At 41.7% G+C, this 23,146-nt stretch overlaps 1 protein-coding gene across 5 annotated transcripts; it reads left to right on the forward strand.

Annotated features, from left to right (window-relative positions):
• Positions 1 to 1,757: 1,757 nt before the first annotated feature.
• DDX24 (DEAD-box helicase 24) lies at positions 1,758 to 16,527 on the forward strand. 5 transcript variants are annotated; one of them, XM_040558863.1, is made up of 9 exons: positions 1,758 to 1,857; positions 2,126 to 2,869; positions 5,764 to 6,141; positions 7,609 to 7,762; positions 8,148 to 8,663; positions 10,823 to 10,898; positions 11,484 to 11,672; positions 13,494 to 13,623; positions 15,356 to 16,527. In XM_040558863.1, the coding sequence occupies exons 2-9, from the start codon at positions 2,143 to 2,145 to the stop codon at positions 15,598 to 15,600; spliced, it is 2,415 nt and encodes an 804-aa protein (XP_040414797.1). In that variant the 5' UTR covers positions 1,758 to 1,857; positions 2,126 to 2,142; the 3' UTR covers positions 15,601 to 16,527. The 5 variants fall into 5 exon arrangements, with proteins under 5 accessions (XP_040414797.1, XP_040414798.1, XP_040414799.1 ...); XM_040558864.1 differs by having other exon boundaries at positions 1,764 to 1,807; XM_040558865.1 differs by having other exon boundaries at positions 1,786 to 1,881.
• Positions 16,528 to 23,146: the final 6,619 nt, after the last annotated feature.

Here is a 23,146-nt window from a genome sequence, read left to right on the forward strand (position 1 = left end):
CCTCTTATGCAGACTGTTCTGAACCTCCATGCTCATTACAAACTGTCATATGCCTTCTTTCAAATTAAGATTTAGGGACTGTAATTCTGTCTCTTTGTCTACAAATAGTACAGAGAAATACTGATTAAGAGGTCAGCTGCATCCACAAATGGATTTTTGAGGAATAACCAGAATACTCCTATCCTCTGTAAAAATATGTCCATAACTACATTAAAAAGCATAATTCAGCATAGTTTGTCAAGTCATTATCCTGTTAAAACTTTCTTTCGGGACAGATCTACAAACTCTGAAACTATTTAAGGCCAATATATCGGTAAGAACTCTACTGTCCACATTTGTTTACTCTTTATTCAGAAGCCCACCACATCTAAATTTGAGAGTAATTAGTCTCCTTTGCTTCTGAGAATTTGCTTTTGCTAATATTCAGTAAAATAAAAAGAGATAAAGCGGACAAAATCTAAACTAGCGAAATTTTCAGTGTTAAATTTGATTCTACACAATTTGGATGGAAAAATACTTTTCACGAAGAAATGCATAAAGACTGCTGAAACCCCCATTAAACTTAGCTGGGAAGATCCAGTCACAGCTTCTACCAGCTTGCTAGCTCTAGCAGTCATCAGTATCTCCAGTTCAGTACTACATAAATAAGGTTTGCAGGTTAAACTATATCAAATCCTGCTCCCTGAACTCATTTCAGGACTCTCATTGGTTTCAACTCATTTCTTACAGAATATGAGGACAGAGCAGCAAAATTCATATGCTCTTTAGCATTGCTTATGAGTATATGAATTGGAAACAGCTCCTCACGTTATGCATTGGCAGATATGTTAATAATGGTTACTTGGAACTGAAACTGTCCTGGAAAACATTTAATGTGCTTATTTCTGTCCTTGGCCTTAACACATTAGAGGGGAAAAAAGAAAAACACTTCCACTTTCCCATCTTGTCACACAACCAGGAAGCACCTGCAGATACCACAGAGACCACAGAGAAGAAATAATTGTAATTGCTGCTGTAATTGCACTGTAATCTACCGCCCTAGTCTTGCCTACGTTGAAATCTCCCATTTTTCCTCTCTTCCCCATGTCTCACAGCAAAGAAGCCGTTCAGAGCATCTGCCAATCTTTCAGCAGAAATAAAAATCTTCCATTATCATAGCCTGTAATTTATGATGTTCTCTTCCTACACCAAGCTGAAGCCACGAGGAGCGCTGGATGACGGAGGAGGGAAGGAAGAATCACACCATGACCTCAGCGGTGTGCTTGCTTCAGGAGCTGTTTGCAGCCTTCCTCCCAGCCACATTACTTCACCCACATTATGAACAGGGAATAATAAAGAACACAGTAACACACAATCAAGCATGAATAACGAGGCTTTTATTGAAAGAGCAACGCTGATGACATTCAACCTTAGGTGCTAATTTCAGAGTTGAAATTTAAGAGGCCCTTAACGCATTATTTCATGAATGAGACATACTAGGCACATAATGATGCTGAAATAATCTATGGAGATGATGATTATGTTTTGAAGGAAACTTTTCAGTGGCAGGAAGGTAAACACATTTTCTTATTCCTCCTCTGTCAGAGCTCCACCAGCACGTCTCATCAAGCAGAAATTAAGCAAACACCACCACAGCCCCTAACGTACCGGGGAGAGACGAATACAGCCCCTGACAGGAAAAGGGCGGGGCTTCCCCCGCCCCCGCCCCAGTCCCGGCCGCCCCAACGCCAGCTCCCGCCCCGCGGCGCGCATGCGCACACACACACCCCCGGCACGGCGCAGCGGGCGCCATGCAGTGACGTCACGGGTAATGGCGGCGCCCGCGGGGAGAGCACGCGGCGGGTACCGGCACTAACGGTAACGGCTGTAACGGCTCTAACGGTAACGGCGGCCGGGACGGGCCTGCGGGCGCCCGTCGTGGGCAGGGCCCGGGCCCCAGGGGAGCGCCTGGCCCCGCGGCGGGGCCGCGTCTGCCCCGTGTGCCTGCTGCCGGGACGGTTCCCTAAAACTAAAAGAATTATGCCTCGCATTCCCCCGTCTTTTTTTTTTTTTTTTTTTAATATTGTCAGTGTAATCTTCATTCTTTTGACCTGACGCCCTAATTATTATTTTTTTCTCTCCGCAGTTTCTTTTTAGGTAAAAATGAAGGCCAAAAAAGGAAGGAGATTTACATCTTCCGTTAAACTGAAAAGAAAGGGTATTGAAGTGATAGGGAAATGGAGAACTGTAGAAATCGACCCCAATCTCTTTGCTGATGAACAGTTTCGAGATATAGTATGCCTGGAGGAACTTACGGAGTACAAGCTAGTAAATTCTAACAAAGTGGGAAAAGTAAATGAGCAGAAAAGAAAGGCTCAGAGTCTTTCAGAAGGGAGCGGGGAGGAGGAAGAACCTGTTGTCCCTCCCAAAAAGAAAAAGAAAAGCAAAGATTTGAAAACCAGAACAGATAAAAGTGATGATACTAACACCACAGAAGTTGATGTGCCAGTTGATGAAGAGACAAGATGTGAAGAAATAATCGAAGGCGCAAATTGTGAGGACAACGGGCATATAGCTGAGAGCACTTCGAGCACAAAAAGTGCTGTGAAGAAAAAGAAAAAGAAGGTAGATAAAAATAAGACCTCTCAAGATCAGGAAGCTCTTCCATCAGTAACCACTTCTAAAAAACTCAAAAATTGGTCAACAGAGGTTTTATCTGCCTCAACTGATCACAAAGCTGATGTGTCTGCGTGGAAAGACCTGTTTGTACCTAAACCAGTATTGAAGGCCTTGAGTTACTTGGGGTTTAGTGCTCCAACGCCTATTCAGGCATTAGCCTTGCCTTCTGCAATCCGGGATAATATGGATGTGCTTGGTGCTGCAGAAACAGGTACGAGTCCGTTAAACTGGTAGTACGTGCAGTGAAGTTTCCATCTCCCCTCTTCAAATGCTCCTTATTGTTACAATATTGTAACAAAAAAAAAGGTTAAGGGCATGTGGATCCTGAGTATCCAGTGTATTAGTAATGGTTTGTGGTAAAGATGGAATATTTTGTGTTTGTCAGTTACTATAAATTTTAATGCTTTACAAAATAGAATGTGCATAACTTTTAAGTCTCAGTGAGGTTTTATCTTTTGACAGAATGGTTTTTTTCTGGTCCGTCTCAAATTCTCTATTATTTTAAGAACTCTGAAGTGATACATTACAAACAGCAGAATTAAGGAAAGAAACAGGGTCATACTCCAACAGCCTACATTTAGTGAATGTCCCTGTGTCGAGACAAGAGAGCCAGCCTCCTCTGGATATGATTTGGTACTGGCTTAGAGAAGCAAATAGGAAAGACCAGGTGGAGAGTGTTAAGCACTGTGAGTATGGCCCAGCATATCAGAGCATTATTGGAGCAAAAGAGGCCCAGACAGTGCCCTGAATCTGGACTTGGGCTGTAAGTTGTTACCACCTGCAGCCATTCTAACTGCTTGTGCTTGAAGTGAGTATTACATAGTACTGCTGAAGTTAATGGAGCAATCTCTTGTCCAGATTGTGACTGGCTCATGTCTTTTATCTTTGGCCATTGCTAGCTTGAGTGAAATCTGTTACAGCTTCTATCTTACCTAAACAATACTATGAAGTCTCCAAGCATTACTTTCCCTCTAACTTTTTTGCTGATAACACCTTTGAAGTTTTGTCTTCTCTGGGACTACAATGTGTTTTTCCCATAAAAGCTAAAAATAGGAAGCACAATTGCAAGCTGTGTTGGTTTAAAGGATTCTTTTTCATTCTTCTCATCTGTTCCAGTTGCCTTATCTCACTACTTGCCTTGTAAAGCCATTTACTGCTCTTGAGCATGAAGGTATAGTAACTAATAAGATATGCAGTCATTTGCATTTTTATTTTAATTAGAAGCCAGGCTGGTGTTATTAGGCTTTAATAAGATTAGAAAGCTCCTCAGGGAGTATTTTTGAAAATGGAACTGAAAAATTAAATGCTGTATTTGCGCTGCAGAAAGGTGCCATTTTGGCAGTGCTGGAAAACAAATCCCTCCCTAGCTGCAGAATGGAAAGCACAGTTAGTAACAGGTTGTGCTCTTGCTGTCTTAATTTTGCATAACCCTGAGCTAATAGGGCTGTTTTGCTCATTTATTTTGCTCCTTTATGAGAGAATGCCTGGTTCCCTCCAGAGAGCCCAATGGGTCTCGATGTTCCTGCAGAAGCTTGAGAGGAGATGTGAGCAATTGTCTGTTAAGAAAGTGCTGCAGGTGGGAGAATCTGAAACTCTCCCGTTCTGTTTTCCACATCATGCATCTTCCCTCAGTGTTGGGCCTGAGGGAGGACGCTGGCAGGTGAAAGAACTATTCTTCTTCGCCTTTCGGTAGCACCGTAGGAGAGGATAGCAAGATTTTGATATGGTGGTAGAGTCATGTGGGGATCAGACACAGGAAATTTCAAGGCTTTTTGCAGTGAGGGTAACTAGTTCTGTTTGTTACTACGTAATCACGGTGAAGAACTAGTGAGGTTTTGAGCTAAGAAATCTCTGAAAAAATCTTACAATGTAAAATTGTTTAAAAGAGCGTTCGTCAGCTTGAGCTGTAGGATCTGGGGCCACCGAGATGCACTGTTCTGGTGCTGCAGATCAGGCTATATGGTATGTGATCTGTGTGTTGTGAAGATAACATGGCCTATGAGTTAATTATTCAATATTTGAATGAATGTGGTGTCTACAGATTAGTTCTGAGTTTCACTGCCATAATCTGGCCGGGTGCAGTGCTGACATTTGCACCAGGCAGATCGCGTTGTATTTGATTCAAGATCAGCATAATGTCAGGCTAATGGTACTAATATTAAGACTCTCCTCTAAGTAGACAAAATATTGTGCTGCTGACTTTGGCAAACCACTGTGGGCTTGTAATACGGACAAATACTGCTCAAGGAATTGAGATGAGATTTCCAGAGGACTGCTTCCCAGCAGTGGCCTGCTGCAGGAATGGCGTAATAGTGTATGGTGCTCTGCGTGCTTTTTTTTATGACCAATGAACTGATGTTTATGAGAACCTTAGCTGAGGTTGCTGTGCTATCAGGTTTCTCCTAACATCTCTATTAGTGGCAGATAGTTCGGAAGGGAGTATGTGTCAGGGATGTGACTCAGTTTGGTGCAGTGAACCCCAGAAATTACAGCTAGGGGATCACTTCTTTTTCTTTGACAACCCCCTTCTCTCTTGAATGCCTTATCTGTTTAAATCAGGTGTATGTGTTTTGACCATAAAAATCTGAGCTTGTGATGGATCAGGAAATTAGAGGCTGGAGTATGTCAAAATACAGTTTTTCACAAAGTGGTAAACACTATGAATTGAAGATGGAAGCGAATCCTTCAAGTACTTTCCAGTTTGTCCTTGGCCTCATTTGTTATTCCTTTATTTGGAGAACATTGATCAGAACTGTCAATTAGGGCATGGTATTCTCCTTACGGGCATACAGTTCTTTAAAAAGATCTTGGCTGCAACTGCAGCTTTTTGAAACTACTTTCAGAACAAATGAATCTGCCTGACCTGCTAGAAAAAAAATACCTATTCCCCAGGAAATATGTTATTGGTGACCTCAAGATGTATGAAGGGAACAGGAGACAAGATGCTATTGTTGCAAGTTTCTGGTCTTCTGAAGATCAAGAGCTTGTGTGGATTGCAACTGTGTGTTTTAAGAACAGTGTGTGATTGGCTGTGGCTTTTCTCATCTTTTCAAATAACCTTCATGTCTTGTCAGTCTGTATTAACTCTGTTTGTTTGTTTCTTAGGAAGTGGCAAAACGCTTGCATTTGCAATTCCTATGATTCACTCTGTGCTGGAATGGCAAAAATCAAACAGCTCAATGAGCAGAAATGACAGCATTTCTGAAGAATCCCATCAGCATCATGATGAAACAAGATGGGAAAATGAGGATGAAGCAGAAAAACTAACCCATCAGCAGGTCGAAGATAGCGGAGATGAAGATGATGCATCGTTTGCAACAGGCTGTGTGAAGGTGCTGGAAAATGCTGAATTTGGTTCTAGTGACAAGGGACATACTGTTGGCGTCCATAAAAAGAGACCTCTTCTAGGACTGGTCCTTACTCCCACAAGAGAATTAGCTGTGCAAGTAAAACACCACATTGATGCAGTCACAAAGTTTACAGGTATGTAGACCCCAAGGGCTGTGTCCCAGATAACATGGGTTTGGGGCTTGGCACAGGTGTTGAGCCAGAATGTGTGCCACAGTTTTTCACAACATAAAATTGGGTGGCTTTTGAAGGGTTAGGGCTCACAGTCAGTAATATTTGGGAAGTGCACCAAGATTCTTCAGAGATGCACATGAAAGTAAATAATGTGGGATACTTTGCTTTAAAATGTTTATTTGTACAAATAGCTATTGACCTGGGCTTTAGAAACACAGAATCAATACTGGATACAAAGCCACAGTTTATATACATGTGTATGTATTTAAAAAATAAATAAATAAATTTAAGGGTAGAAGGCTTTGTTACATTGTCTGACTTACCTGCAACAGCAGTCAAGCACAGCATATTGCTGGGTAGTATGTTGATGAGAGGAATTTCATCCTGCTCCTTTCTCATCCAAACAGAGGTCAGCACATCTGTTAAGGGAAGGAGTGAGGATGTGAAACTACTAAAGGTGGGGACAATAGGGAAGTAACTCCCCCATTCTCAAAAGCAGCAATTGTTTATTTGCAACATCAACCTCAGGGTATGGAGTGCAGTGAACTGTTTAAGAGCATCTTCCTTTGGTGTCTACATATCCTGCTGTGCTCATCAGTCTGCAGCTGATTACAAGGCTAATTTTAACTCCTAGCCTAAAATAATCAATTTATGTCAGTGCAGCCCTGACAGGAGTGGTGCTATTTGTATATACAAATCTGCTGCCCAAGTGATGTGCGGTTGCTGTAGCAGGAGAGAAAATATGTTTTGATGTGGGCTAGCTTTGTCTCAACGCAAAACTGTGCGCAGTACTTGCACAGTAGCATTGAGTTCCTCACGTGTGCTGGTGTATCCTCTGAAGAAGTAGGGTGAAGTAAGCCACGTGTGGGGTTTCTGCTTCCAGATCCAAATTTCTGGTACCTAAGCAAATTGCTTAAAACTAGCTTAGGGTTTCCATTGCTACTCTGCAGTCCAGAGAATCATTAATTAGGCAGTAATATCCTTGTTCCATAGCAAATGGGTAAGACAGGCATTTCTTAGTCTTAGAGGGACCTGCTGGTTATTCCTAACAGGAACTTGCTTGCTCGTGCAGATATAATTGACAAAGCAGGAGTTTCTGCAGTACAGGTAAAACAAAAAGCTAATGGCTGTGGAGGACATACATGATTATTGCTGCTTTTGGAAGATAGGTGCACTAAAAGAAAGGCTATTATATGCACTAGGAGAAGGACTACTTTATTTTTGACATATTCCTTTAACAAAAATTTCTCTGCAAAGTTGACAGCATTGCCTTAATGTTGACAGTGTTGTATAAAAGCCCACGAATTTCCTGGCTGAGAAGCTTGATGCCAGTTGTGGTATAGACATTTTTAACTCACTTCTCTGAGTGGATGTATGTAAAGATACTCACTGATAAATTCAACAGAGGCTATAATTTATATCTTCTAGGCATTAAGACTGCAATTCTAGTTGGAGGCATGGCCGCACAGAAGCAAGAACGTGTACTGAATCGAAAGCCAGAAATCGTAATTGCAACCCCAGGCCGTCTGTGGGAACTAGTGAAAGCAAAACACCCACATCTCTCCAATCTTCGGCAGCTCAGGTAAAGGTGCTTTTAGACTAACTGCTGAATGCTGTAATGGGTGTTGCTGCATATAGTGATTGCATTTACTAACTGATTAAGCAATTTAAGCTATGTAAGATAAACTTACTTTATTGCCAGAGTATAGTGGTTAGTGCATAGTTTTTATGTGGAGAGAGGGAAACGTTAAAGTCAGTAACAAAAAAATTATTTTTCTTTTAGAAACCCGTTTTTTCAGAAAGAAATGCGGAAGGCTGTTGTAGCTACCCTGGCATATCTAGTGTTCCTTAGAGTTTTACATATAGATCTTTTCTTATGTGTTTATCAGGAAAGATTCTTTTGAAGTATATCATATTTGTATTTATCTACACAACTCTATTTATACTGTAAGTTTTCTATTTGACAGGTGCCTTGTGATTGATGAAGCAGACCGAATGGTTGAAAGAGGTCATTTTTTAGAGCTGTCTCAGTTGCTGGAACTCTTAAATGATTCACAGTATAACCCTAAACGACAGACTTTTGTTTTTTCTGCCACCCTGACATTAGTCCATCAGACTCCCACAAGAGTTTTACAGAAAAAGAATGCTAAGAAGATGGACAAGAAGACCAAACTAGAAATGTTAATGGAAAAAGTAGGAATAAAGGGCAAACCAAAAGTGATAGACTTAACAAGGAAAGAGGCTACTGTTGAAACTCTGACAGAGACCAGAATCCACTGTGATACAAACGAGAAGGACTATTATCTCTATTACTTCCTTCTTCAGTATCCAGGAAGAACCATGGTCTTTGCAAACAGCATAGACTGTATAAAGCGCCTCAGTTCTCTCCTCTCGATCTTAAATTGTGATCCGCTTCCTTTGCACGCCAATATGCACCAGAAGCAAAGGTTAAAAAACCTGGAAAGGTTTGCTGAGCGAGAGAGGTAAGTTGATTGTTCTGCTCTCTAGTAGAGGAGAAAAATAAATCATGCGAAGGATGGGGAGGGGAAGAGAGGAAACAGCCGTGTTAGAAGAGGAGAAGGTTTGGAGAGTTGGCTGGGGATGCACGTCCCTGGTTCCTGAGCCAAAGTTACTGACAATGAAGGATGGGGTCCATAGGGTGGCTGAGGCATTCAGCTGGAGTGAGTTCAGTGGAGGGGTCACTAAGATGGCTGAGAAGCACTTCCTCTGTGAGGGGAGGCTGGGGGCACTGGGTTTGTGTCACCTAGAAAAGAGGAGGCTTAGCGTGGACCTAATGGCAGCCCTCTAGTGTCTTAAGGTAATCAAGGAGACAGAGCCAGACTTTTCACAGTGGTGCATGGTGGGAGGATGAGAGACAACAGGCACAAGTTGAAATAAGAGAGCTTCAGACTGGGTGCAAGAAAGCTGTCTCTGTAAGAACAGACAGGCATTGGAGGAGACTTCGTTCTTGGGGGTTTTAAGGGCTTGATTGGACAACCTGGTCCCAGCTGTGTAGCTCACCCAACTTAGAACACAAGATTGGGCTGGAGACCTCCTGAGGTCCCTTGGAGTCTGAATTACTCAGGGATCCAGCAGGTCCTTATTGCTGAAGGAGTTGTCATTTACCTTGTTCTCATCTATATGCTTTTATAACCATCCTGCACATTCCCTCTGGCCCTCTACCTTAGCTCTACAGCTCCTGTAAGTTGGTTCCTCTCACCAAACTATCAAAAAGTAAAACAATTCTTGCTGGGTTAGGCTTTTGCAGGTTTTCTTAGATGAATTACCTTCCTGAGGGTCAAAGTATCATAGAGCAATGTGAGAGAAGGGGCAGTTGTGCCTTTCAGCAGCAATGGGTTGTCAGATTTACCCAGGCATGCCTATTGTGTCATTTTAAGAAAGATTGCTTCCTTCTGGCTTTGGAACGGCCTTTGGGAGGCAGGTGTGTGTTCTCAATACTTCAGTAAGCAAGAAGCCTCACAACTTAGTACTGGTGCAAAGTACTGCGTGCTGTCTGATTGTGCTGGAATGTGTACCACAGTAATAGACTCGGGCAGTGGAAGCAGATTGTATTGTCATGATAGATCTGCAGTATCCATTGGCAAAATGTAGTATCAATCGCCTTGCAATAGGCCAGACCGAGCATTTTCAGAGTCTGCATTTCCGCAGATTTTCAAGGCAAGAAGCAATCTACGAGGCCATCTATAACAGCCTCTTGCAGAATGCACACCATGGAATTTTCTGTTTATTTCTGCTTTGAACCTTGTAGCCATAGGGTATGCAGTCAGATGCCATAAAATCTTAACAAATTCATGCTACCTACAAATAACTCTTTTCAGCTGCTGGGAGTGTTTTTTGTTTTTTTTTTTAATGAACAAATTGCTCCATACCCTAGGCAGATTTCTGTCTCTGTAACAGGGTCTTTTATATAAAAGAATTACTTCTCTGAGTAGTACTTCATTTCTAGGGGTGAGGGGAAATACTAATTATCAGAACAGAATAACCACCTTATATTTCTAGTTTTTAATTTATGTAGAGAAATTATTTGAGTACGACTTGGTAGAAGACACTTCAGCCCCCAGAATTGTTAATTAAATCTATAATGTTAATAATAATGTGATTTTCTCGACTGGTGAAATGTGTAATAGCCTTTCTGTCCTGCCAAAAGATCAACTGTGTCATTAATGCTATTGTCATACCAAGCTAATGATATTTTTAAACCCAGCCTGGGCAGAGCGCTGAAAAATGTACTGAAGGAGACCTTTTAGCCCCCTGCCAAGGGGTTGGATTTGGTTGTTGAATAGTGATTTATGCTATTTCCTGTGAATTCCTGAGAATAAAAGCTTAGGAAAACAGGATACAGCAAGGTAGGGAATTTCATTATTAGAAACAGAATGAACCTGCTGAAGGTAACATTTATGTTATTTCTTTTACTGTAAGAGTTTCTGTTTCAAGACTGCCTGTGAGGTAATACTGGGTATGGTTTTCTGTAAGGGCAAACAAATAGCGTATTTCTAGCAGATGATAGTACAAATTTGTTCCTTAAATTGCTGTGGTAGAATTCAGGGTCATGTATTTTACATTTCTTGGCAGATGGTTTACTCTTCAGTTTTATGTTCATTAAATATTATCGCTTTCTCAGCTGTGTCCTCCTGACAACAGATGTTGCAGCTCGTGGTCTTGATATTCCCAACGTGCAGCATGTCATCCACTACCAGGTTAAATATCTTTGATGTTTTTGCTTTTACTATTTTGGTTTTGAAGTAAGTTTCTTTTACTAGCAACCCAAAGACTATAAAGCTCTGATTCTCAGTCCTGTGTTAAGAGTATAGGGATTTAATCATCTTTAATTAAACTGTCCTGTAGTGCTTTGTACCACTGCTACAGTGACTGTCATTGTAAGTGTGTGATTATATACAAGAAATGACATAACAGATATGATTCTCCTTGCTTTTTGCTTAACTTTGAAACCCAAAGGTGTCACATGACTCATCCTTATAATTCTTCTTTGAAGGTGCATACAATTTTTTCCTGCTTTGCAAATGAAATGTCAGAGGGTCAGAAGTTAGGAGAAGACTTGTAACAGATTATGCCAGGAAAAATAATAGACCAGGGGACAAAAACTGTCCCGAGGCAATGTCTTTCACCCTTACCTTCAGCTGTGTTACATGCAATGTGCCATGTGCATATAAAAAGCAATTTATCATAAGGCCTGGTACTATGTGGCAATCTCTTGGCCAAAGAATGACAAGCTGCTGCTAAGCTTCTATGGCCCGTTTCATCATTTGTCTGAATTTTTGCAGGTCCCTCGCACTTCTGAGTTGTATGTACACAGAAGCGGCAGAACAGCCCGAGCTGCCAATGAAGGCCTTAGCTTATTGTTGATTGGCCCTGATGACTTGATCAATTTTAGGAAGATTTATAAAACCTTGGAGAAGAGTGAAGAGCTGCCATTTTTCCCGGTTGAAACCAAGTATATGACTTCTATCAAGGTAAAGAAACATCAATCTCTTTGCAGCTTGAGTAGTTGCTTACTTGTTTGCTTACATTACTGCATTGCCCATCACGTTCTTTCCAGGTTTCAGATGAAATTTACTCTTCAGGACCTGGATTTGAAAAATGATACTTTATCTTTTTAAACCAATATTTGTGGTTTCTCCTCAATAACTGGCCCAAGAAAAGTATTCAGACATAAACAACACTTACATTTTCCTTGCCTGTCATTGCATAGAGCTTCTCATGACTAGATTCCCAAAAATGGTACAGGGAGGTGTGTATGCTTGGTGGCTGGGAAGCTGGGATGTTAAGTTGTTTAAAGTCTCCGTTAGGAATAGACTAGAACAGGATCTTCAGTGATCTTTGGCTGCCACTGAACCCGGTCAGAACCAGGTATGTTTCCCTTTTTTAGCTGAGAATTCAGTAACTCCTAAGATTCACAGTGGTTAGGATTTACAAAACAATACTTTTCAGAAAGAAATGTTTCTGCTTTCTGAAAAAATAACTTGTTTTGAGAGTGCTCCTGCAGAGGTCCCTTTGGCATTTCTTCATGAGTAGCTCTTGGCAGTTATCACACTCTGTCAATTAATGGGCAGGTAAATATTGTTCCCACACTTAAATTTTCCTGCTACCATCTCACTCTCTTCTCTCCATAACAGTGCTTCTTTCCCCAGGTAAGGTGTCTTTCTAATTGTAATTACAGAACTCTAGCCTCCTAGGCCCTTCACGTGGTCAGATGTCATTTACACTTTGCCCTGCGCTTAATCACAAAGCCCTTGTAGTTGGGACTCATAGTGCTGCTAGTTCTTTATGTCTGTCCCTTTTGCACTCTCTTCTCTGGTTCTGCCTGCCTTCATTCAAGTTTTGAAAAATCATAAAGAATTTCACAGTTGAAAGGAATAGAATTGGCAAACCGTGGTAGAGAAGAGACCAAAAAAGGACTCAAATTTTACAAAGATGGAAAAGCTATTTAAAATTCCTTGTAATGATCTAAGGAGACATGACCGACTTGTTTTATTAGTCGATTACAAGTTTAATTTCTTGTTTCTGCTGTTTTAATTATCTTGGCAGTTTTGGGTGGTGCTGTAACTGTGCAGCACCCAGCTATTCATTTGGGCTCGTAAGGGAATCCCGCACACAGTTTTTGTACAACCGCAGGCACATTCCAAACAGCAGAAGTTGTTGCTAGGTTGATTTATTATTTACTGTCAGTGCAGATTTTCTTTCCGTAACAAATTAGCTATTTAAGACAGCTTGGCCTAGCTGGAAGGCTGCAGGTCAGGTTAGGTTTGCTGGACATCTTCATTCCACATATGAGCAGCTGGGAAGAAGGATGGAACGTTTTGTCCTGTGCCTAAACAAAGTCAGGTGCATTTTTTGAAACGTGTGTGGCCTGCAGGAACTTGGTTCTTCAGAATAACATGAAGTTAGTGGCTGTCCCCCATTGCTGAAACTGGTAACTTTTAAGATCCAGCTGTACTTTGGAAATGATTGGTGATGCGTCCCTGATGTCTCTGAAGTGTTTATGGCAATTCCTTTAAAGAATGAGGTGCTAACATTCAGCGATGTTTAGAAGTTGAGATATTTTAGGAGTCAAATTCAATCTTGGGTATCTGAAGAAGGAAAACGCTTTGGCAAATGATGTGTCCGTATTACATAGGGTGTCTGCTGGGACAGCAGTAGGGAACAAATGCATCTGTCTCTCTGCAAGGCTGACCCCTAGGTTGCATCGTAATGCATGCTTTCAAACACTGATTCTGGTAGAGTGCCCCACATTTAAACCTGATCAAAATGTCTGAGATGCACTTTTGTTGCAGGAGCGGATGAATTTGGCACGGCAGATTGAGAAGGCAGAATTTTTCAATAGTCGAGCAAAGCAACACGATTCTTGGCTCCAGCAAGCTGCGGAGGCTCTCGAAGTTGATATCGACGATGACCTCTTTATGGGCAAGTAGTAGTGCTTGTTATGGGCGTGCTCAGTTGGTCCTACAGCACTGGTGTCCAAAAAGACTGCTACCATGGTAGAGGAACTTTTAAACCCTGCAGGGCAGAAGGGGAAGTAAAGCAGCGTTACTACTTAGTACGTGGCATTGCTAGTGTTTTCAGGATGGTTGTGTAGTAGTGCTGCAGTGAGGGAGCGAGTTGTGACAATTGTGGCAAGACACAGACAAGTCCAGGCAGGGTAGGATAGTTTAACTTGTAGCAACCGTTTTAAGGTAATCTAACGGTCTAGTATGTCCTATGGGAATCTTTTCCCCTCTGTGTCAAAGAAAAAGCTATTTATCCACTCCTGCTTATTTCTCCCATCCCCCTGTAGTCAAGCAGCAGGACAGGAGCCAGGCAGCGCTGTGGAGGAACACCCAGGAAATGCTGACAAATACCAAAAATTATGTGAGCCTTATGTGGGTTGAATTGTGTGGGCTAAGTGTCGAATAGTGGTATGCAAGTTGTTGAGGTCTCAGGTGGTGTGTTAAAACTATAATATTTTCTTGTACTTTAAGATTAAATATTCTGCAGGCTGTGCCTGAGGGAATGTATAGGGCTGTGCAGCTACAGGTGCCTATTAGTTGAATGCCATGAAGCTTTGCACTGCTTAGATGGACTGTTAAGTGCCACACTGTGCTCCAATTTTAGGAGCTGAAGGTATAATTTCCTACCAGTCCAGAAGGCGTACTGAATGGAGTTGCTGCCTGGGTCACTTCAGCTTAAGCTGCCTCTATCCTGGTAGCTGCTTAATATACAGATGCCTTAATGTTCAGATATATATTTTTCCCCTTTCCTTTGTCCATAGGCTAGCTTGTTTTCTCCTACTTTCCAAGCAAAGACTAATCAGATCTGTCCAAACTGTTCAGCAGTGCTCTCAGATAATTAGCACCCTGTCTGTTTTGACATAATCTGAGTATTCTGTGCTTTAAGTTTCAAAACAGCACAACTAATGCAAGTTAGTTGCGGTTCTTCAGTGAAGCGCTTTGTAATTGCCACCCAGAATCTTGCCAGATTCATGCAGTTACTCAGTCTCCAATTCTTCCATAGCTTGTTGGAAACAAATGAAAGTCTTAGTCATACCTGCCATAAATAAAATGCTTCTTATATTGTTACAATGGATGTAGTAATGTCCTTTCAATTTACATTACAGATAACCTTGATTTCATTTATTCCCTCCAGATCAGGCTTCTGATCCTGTGAACTATCTCAGGTCTCTTTTGTTCCCTTCCTTCTATGATATTAAATCTGGCCATCTCATTGGTTTTTTTTATGTATAAGAAAGAAAAGGGTTTCCCGTTTAACAGGTGCTGAAATGAGGCTTGCATAAGGTAACAACTTACAGAGGAGAAGTTTCTGCCAGAGCTGGAAACCCTCAGTTAATATTTTGTCTTCTGGACCCCTTTTCTTTTTGTTCCCGAGAGAATGCTGTGGGTTGAAAGTCAAGTGAATGATTTAGCAGAATGAAACCTGGGATAGAGCTACTCAGTCATGTTTATTCTTACTTGTTTTTCTTGTGGACAACCTCAGGTGATCTAGAAATGTCACAGATGACCGGAAAACTACATTGTAGTTGAGCAGTTTTGTTGGAGAGAGATTTGTAGCAGTAGGGGCAGATGCTAAAGGCTGATGAAACAGGCCAGTGCAAGTTCTTCTGTTGTTGTAACGTTCTGTATCTTTGATTTTCATTCCCAAGGAAGAAAAGCTAGTGAGCAAGAAGAAAGCCAGAAGCAAAAGATGCTGAAGGGAATGAAGAAACAACTGAAACATATGCTTTCCCAGCCACTGTTCAAAGTCTTTATGAAAACCAAGTACCCAACACAGTCTGGAAAACTACTCCTGCCTCAGTCCTCAACAGGCAATTCAGAATCTGCTCTGGGTACCGTGTCAAAACAACAAGCCAAGAAGAATAAATCAAAAAAAATTAAATCAGATAACTAAGCAAGATCTCTTGCTGTGATGGAATCATGGACTAGCCTTATCAAGGCTGACAGTTCTTATGCAGGAGCTCAGCTAGAAAACACGTAGTATCAAGGGGTGATTGCTGTGTCTTGGTTGTGCAGGCACACAGCAAAATGTTGATCTGAATCTGGGCACTGTTAACATGTGATTAGTTACTCTTGAATCCTGTCTTCAATCTTATTTTCTGATATCCGTTTCCTTACTGTCTATATTAATAGAATTTAATTAGTTTTAAGATAGTTCTGTTCGTTTCTTCTTTTTATAAGGTAGGTGGAAGTACTGGGTAAAACTCACTGTGGACATACTCTAATGTAACTTCATTTGAATTTTAATGTTATTAACGGGGAAGGTAGGCTTTATGCAGGGGACAATCTGAGCTGGTGGTAATGGCAGATTTGGCTTTTACTGCAGTTAGTTCAGTGAGAAAGGCAGTAAATACAGGTAGTGTTACCAGGAAGGCTAGAATTGTAGTTATGGGAATCTCTCCCAGTTTCCTTTCCCCTGTAATACTATTTCTCAGTTCTGTTATCCACTGTGTCTAATTCCATTACTCCTTTGTTAATATGTTTAAGAATGTTGGAAAAAAAGTCAAGGTGGCAATAGTCCAGGACTGACCTTGGGAGATATGCAATCCAGGCAGACTTTTCAGGAATGAGTGTTGCTATTCACCATGTTACTAATTAGTATCTGGAGTTGAGTCTGTGTTTGAAAACATGTTTGAATCATGACCTTTGTTCTGTTGGAAAAGATGATGATGTGAAATGTCACTTATGAAGAGTGTTTCCTGATGATTGTACTTCTGAATCATTTTAGCCTGACCTGGGCAAATACTTCTTAAAAATGTTTTTTAAACTATGTCAGAAAAATGTATTTTGAATTCTTGTTAAATTATATTTGGTATAAAACACAAAGTCTGTGTCTGCTTTCAATTCCTTGGAATTTCTAAATTTCTCATAGCTTTCCCTTTACATTTAGCAGTCAAGGAGAGGAAATTCAGGGGAGAAGCACCCAAAAGGTAAGACACAGCAGCGACATCTGTATTGGTGGGAGCACAGAAAACCTTCACCTTCCAGCTCTAGACTGAGCAAAGTTTTTGTGTCTTGTATTGAATCAGTGTGACTGCCCTGCTAGAAGGCACCAACTGACTCAACTAGTCAAAGAGAAATTTACCTATGGAGTTAAGTGTCCCCACCAACCACTTGCTGGTTCTGGGAGAGTAGCAAGCTCTTTGCTCTTTCATCTTTATGAATAATTGACTCTCCTGCTCCCCCATCTCTGACAAGGGCTTTTCTCTCACTTGCTGCCTTGCATTACTGAAGAAGAGATATGACAATTTAATCATAAGCATACAGAGATTATCAATTTATGAAGCTTTTCTTGCAATACACTGTTCATCTGATGTCATGTCCTTTGGGGTGGTTTGGGTGGGTGGGGGGGAGAAGTTGTAAGGCTCTTTATCCTTACCCATGTGAGAAGACAAAACATCTTTGCAGTATCTGTGACATCTGAGAAAATACAAATTTAAAGAATGCTTCTTGCAAGGAGAGCTGAAAAAATGAAACTGAGCAAAGGCAAGCGTGCCCTGTCTCATTCCTTTTTTGATTCCTGTACCATATTAATCATATTTTTAAGCTATGGAAAGAAAACTTTCATTGCTTTTTGCATCCCTGAAGGACTGAAGAACAGGTGGGCCTTTTATGTATCTTGTGATACATTTTTGCCTGCAATTCATCAGACAAAATCAAGGCTGACTCCTGACACTAGCGCTCTGCATCCCCTCCCTTGTCTGAAAATCTGCATGAGGTAGAAGAGTTTGGCAATTTATAATTCCACATGATGACAGGAAGAACTGAACTGGAGGATGATGAGTATTATTTCTTCTCCATCATTGCTGTGAAGTTTTTCAGCTGCTCCTGTTTCCTTGTGCTTAACAGCCTAGTTCACACACCCACCCCTCCGTCTGGCCCTCAGCCTACTGTCTTGCTAAGTCTCCCTAGGATGGAGCGCGACACCTCTGCCGCCCTCCTCACCTTCTTCATGCTTGCCTGTGGCGTGCTATGCTGCTGGTTTTCTCCCACAGCCCCTGACGCACTCAGCACGTGTTCTCTGGGCTTAATCTACTGATAAAGTACCCCATGGGAGCTCAAGCCATTGCTTGGACCCTAAAAATATCCATGTCTTAAAAAGAATACTTGTCTAGCACTCTGCAAGCTCTCTTCTGACTGCCTGCTTTCACTTGTCCTTCTATTGCTAATACATGGAGTCTTCTAACTATAGGAGGAACCTTATGCTTGCTTTAGCTAATTTAAGCAAATTATTAAACAGTAACTGGAAAACGTTACTGCTTAACGGTCCCTCTCCAGCGTAGACTAGGTTACTGCTGGAGGAGAAGAGGGCAGAGGAGCAGGTTTTTATCCAGCTCTGATTATTTGCATGTATCACCGGTGCAAATTAGACATGAACAGTTTTACATCGAGTGCATATGGGTGATTTAATTTAAGTATTTAATGAAATGTGTAGTAATGAATTACTTCTGTAATGCTCTACTGGCACAGCAGTTATGCTAAAGCATCCAACAAGTAATCTTGTGTCTTGTGGCAGCTTATGTCTGCTAAAATACTCATTAATTGACTAATTAGGTCTGTTTAGGCTGTAAGAGCAACTACCAAGTAGATTAATCAAGGCATGAGTTCAGCAAAGTGTTGGTAGTGGCCAAGCCAATACAGAGCCACCAGTAATACGTAACAGAAAATTGAAACCCTTCTAGCTTCTGAGCCTACGTTTTTATTTTGTGAATGTGGGAGGCCACTCAACCTTATCCTTGCCACAGAGCTCCCAGTATATCATCTGACTATCAAAAGAAGGAAGAGTCCCTATAGTTTAAGACATCTGCTGAGGAGATAGTTTGGACAGGTTCTCATACTTTGGACAGTAAAGTTTCCTGAAATTCGTAGACTTTTCTTTCTCTCTTCCCCTGTGTGTTAATGAAACAGCAAGTTAACAAAGGAGAAATTGGAGAGCTGCCTTAGCATATGCCGGCAGCCCAGGCGCACCTCTTGCCATGAGGCATATGGCAGGTAATTTGCACCTTGCCAGGAAAGGGACAGGTACCTCACGTTCACCACGCTCGCCACAGGGAAGGGGTGCACATGGAGGAAATAGCAATTAGGAAGCTGATGCAGAGCAAGTTCCTGCTCTTGCTCATTCCTCGTAAGCCTGTGTTCACATCCGTAAGGAGGAAAGGAGGAAGGAAAGCACGCTCATGGTGATTTCACTTTACACTGTCTGATCCCAGGAGGAAAATCTGGTAATAAACACTGTGCTTTCCTGGGTGTTCAAATACCCACTGCTTTGTCCTGTGCTAGCAGGGTGTCTTTGGGGGACTGAGTAATTCCACGTTGTCTGATGAGTGGCTTGGTGAAGGAAGTTGCTCAGAAGACTGAGTTAAGCGGCAAGCCTGATAACATAGCAAGCAATGTTTAATATCCAGCCAGTGGTCTTTGCAGAAAAAGAGGATGGTGTCAGAGGTCATAGGATTGAAGGAGGAGGAGGGACATGACAGACAAAAGGACTTTTTGCTTTAGGAAATGGTGCTGATTTTGTAACCCTCTATAGGTATCTTCCCTCCCTCTCCCCTTCTGATGCTATGGCAATTGTTTGATATTTTTCTGGCCCATGTGAGATTTCCTATTCCAGATTCCTTTTGTGAAAGGTACTTAAGGGCTCCAGTGTTTCCTCAAGTCAATCAAAAGCTCCTCATGGGGCTGGCCTCACAGAATGGAGACGAAAGAGGGAAAATAATAATCCAGGACTCCTGAGGCAAGGTCATTGGCCTCTGAAAGCAAGCGAACAGGGCTGTTACACTTGTTTGTCTTGGAGTTCAGTAGCTCTTGCTGTTAAGCTAGAAGAAATTGAGGCCTGTTTCCAGAGCAACCAACTTAAGATGGTACAAACTGCCAAATTTCTGTAGGTGACGGCTGCAGTTACAGAACACAGCCCCAAATCCTAGGTTCAAAAAGCAGAAAGAGCACTGCAAAGTACACATAGACTTCGGTACCCCTAGTTTGGTTAGAGGTATGGTGTCCTGTTATTGCTCATGTGATTGTATCGGCCTACTTGGTAGTGTGAATGCCCTTATAGCAGTGGAGTTTATTTTCCTTTCCTTGTGGAAATACCTACACAACTATAAGCAATTTTAGTACTGACTGGAATATAACTATTAGATTTCTGTACCAGCATTGGTTATAAGGTGCTATAACGTACAAGGTGTAAGGAGACTGCCAATGTCGATCCATTTTCCAGCCATTTCAGACTGTTTCTTTTAGTGTTGTTTCTAAGCAAGTGAAGTCAAATCCTCTCAGTTCTCAGATGACCTCACAGCATGGTTTTCTTGGCAAGTTAAAAAATTTGTGAGAATTAAATTTGCTGAAATACTTCTTAATATTTTTTTCTTTGTTTACCTAGGTTCTTAAAATCTCTTGAATTCCAAATGCAAATAAAGTTTATCCTTACATCATGACTGGAAAATATGTGCCTTTCTTCATAGAAGTTTTCCAAAGTTCATTTTCTAGCAGATCGTGCACAAATAATGTGACCTAGCTTTTAGCTAATATGACTATATACAAGAATAAAATGGGCTGGAGCACCTCTCCTGTGAAGACAGGCTGAGAGAGTTGGGGTTGTTCAGTCCTGGAGAAGAGAGGGCTCCAGGGAGACCTTACAGCAGCCTGCCAGTACGTAAAGGGGGGTACAGGAAAACTGGGGAGGGACTCTTTGTCAGGGGGTGTAGTGATAGGACAAGGGAGAATGGTTTTAAACTAAAAGTGGGGAGGTTTAGGTTAGATGCAAGGAAGAAATTCTTCACTCAGAGGGTGGTGAGGCACTGGCACTGGTTGCCCAGAGAAGCTGTGGATGCCCCATCCCTGGAGGCGCTCAAGGCCAGGCTGGATGGGGCTTTGGGCAACCTGGTCTGGTGGGAGGTGTCCCTGCCCATGGCAGGGGGCTGGAACTGGACAATCTTTAAGGTCCTCTCCAACCCAAACCATTCTGTGATTCTATGATAAAATACTGACATTAGCTAAATAGGTACTGATTGTATAAGTGTATGTATATATAAGTATATGAAGAAATTTAGAATTTCAAAAGAACTTGTAAAAACCTCAACATTTCTCAAAGGAATAACATAGGAAAGTGTCATTATGTCTGCTTTATAAACAGAAAAACAGCTCCCTGTGCCTTTCCCACAGCTCCTTGCTAGGGTGGCAGCAGAGCTGATACGCAGAGGTGTGCAGAGGTCCAGCCCAGTGCTGTGAAGGCCGTGCTCAGCTCACCTCTTGGTATTCCTTGGTATGTTTCAAACGTATAGGCACTCCCCAAGAACTAGACTCATCAGAGCAGGCAGTGAAGCACTATTCCCACTGCTGTTTGTCTGCTGCTGGAGCCTTCAAGCAGTAAAGAGCAGCAGGGAAACGTACAGGGAACTTTGTCTTCTTCATTAAAGGAATGAAGTATGAGTTTCCTAAATAATAAATGCTAACTGGAAAATATGTCATCATGCATTTCAAAAGAAACAAGAAAATCTCAATGTTCAGTCCCAACTAAATCTCAAAAAAAAAAAAAAAAAAAGGAAACGAAGACCTGAAATTTAGAGCATAAAAACCAAGACAGCTTTAGTGAGCAGAAATTTCACATTGTTTTCTTCTATTTAAAATATAATCAATGACAGCACCAAACAAACATTGAGTAATGTTTATCAGAAGCTGCTTAATTAGAAAATGGTACCATCATTACCCCTGCACTTTTCTGTACACAAAAGCCTGGTTGTCACCAACAGCCAGGGGCAGCTCTCTGCTTGCAATTAAGAAAATGTTTGCATTTTCCATTTTCTCACAATGCCTTATTATTAAAAAAAAAAAAAAAAAAAGGAAAAACTGACACTTATAAGGCACTGTTTTGACTGAGAAGGGTTTGTCTACATTTTGTCAGCAAAAGCTGTCTTTATTGTTCCTGCATTTAAACTAAACTTCCTCACATGCGAGGGATGAGACCAAAACTCATTTTGCAATGAATTCCAGCCACCAGAGCTGGGTTAAGGTGTAAGAAGAACCAACTGTGATGCACCAGTTCCCTGCTGGGGCAAGTAATGTTGTAAATAAACATTCCTGCTCTTTAGCATACTTATATTTATAACCTTTCTATATGCTCTGAATAGCAAGTCAGGCTCTTGATTTATGGCATCGTTTCCCAGCAGAGGCCCAATGCACAGATAAGCAGGGGTGGTGGATGTGCTTTGCTGTAGCAAATGGCCAAAGTGGAGGAGGTAGGAGGGAGAGAGAGAGTTCAAGAAAAAAAAAATCTTTCTGTGACCTAGTAATTGCCAGAACTACATGTTCTCCCTCTCAGCATAACTCTTCACAGGAGTCAATGTGAAAAGTAAACACTCATTTTTAAAAATTGATTAAATACCTTAGAGCGCTGGGGGAGACTGGATTCAAGTGACAGCTTGACAAGTGGAGCCTGCCAATCCCTGGCAACTCTTGTTAGTCAGTCTGTACCACAAACCCAACTAGAGCTGCCAGCTGCAGCTCCTGCGTGCTCGCTGCCTTACAAGCATTGAGCAGAAGATGGGCCAAGTCCCGCAGGCCTGGGCCCGTTTGGGTGTCAAGTCAGTTGTCATTCGAAATCACTGGGACTTCTGCCGACTGCATGGTTGGTGGCTGTGGGACGGACAGGCAGCTCGCCCAATTAAAACCTTAAAAGATCCTGTCTTTATCTGGTGAATGGTGAATTTCAGGCATCGTGTTATGTGCATTGTGCAGGAAAATGCCATGATTGTTCAAAAACTTTCCTCAGGTTCTGGAAAGAAACCTTCAAATTCAAAAGCTTGCTCTTGCTGTGAGAAGTAAACAGGTCTCTCTGCTTTATCCATTGGCTTTATCCATCCTGGCAAATATGACAGTACATTTTCCCTAGCCAGCACTGAGTTTTAAGTAAACAAATTCACTTTGCTGTCAGATTATAAAGTACATAGCACATTGCAGCAGTTGATAAATTGAGGGATAAGCTGATTATGGTGATCAGCTTGGGTGTTCATTTCACACAGTGGCCTCACAGAGGCACGTTTCTGTTCCATGCTCAAAACCTAACCCGGAGCAGTGGTGCTGCACAAGCAGTGGTTGTTCTTGTGGAGTCCTGCCTTCTTCTTGCAAGAGGAAAATGAAGTACAGCAATAAGAAAGGAAGAGTCTTGCTACCCTCTGACGTCTGCTTCTTGTGTCTCAAAGTCCTTCACCTCTGGCTATAGTTAGCACCCCACTGTGCTGTCCCACTTCTCTAGGCAGTATTGCAATTATAGAGCATGAGTTGTTACTGTGTCTCTGTGTGGTTCTCATCATGGTTGAATATAAATCCCTACCAATCCCTCTGTTCCTTTTATATTTGCTTCTTTCCTCATATTTATTTATTCAGCTATTGCACCAAAACGAGCTCTTGCCAGCTGTAGTTGCATTTCAGTTATTGTGAAGAAC

The sequence above is a fragment of the Cygnus olor genome, chromosome 5, assembly GCF_009769625.2.
Source record: "Cygnus olor isolate bCygOlo1 chromosome 5, bCygOlo1.pri.v2, whole genome shotgun sequence".
Taxonomy (NCBI): Eukaryota; Metazoa; Chordata; class Aves; order Anseriformes; family Anatidae; genus Cygnus; species Cygnus olor.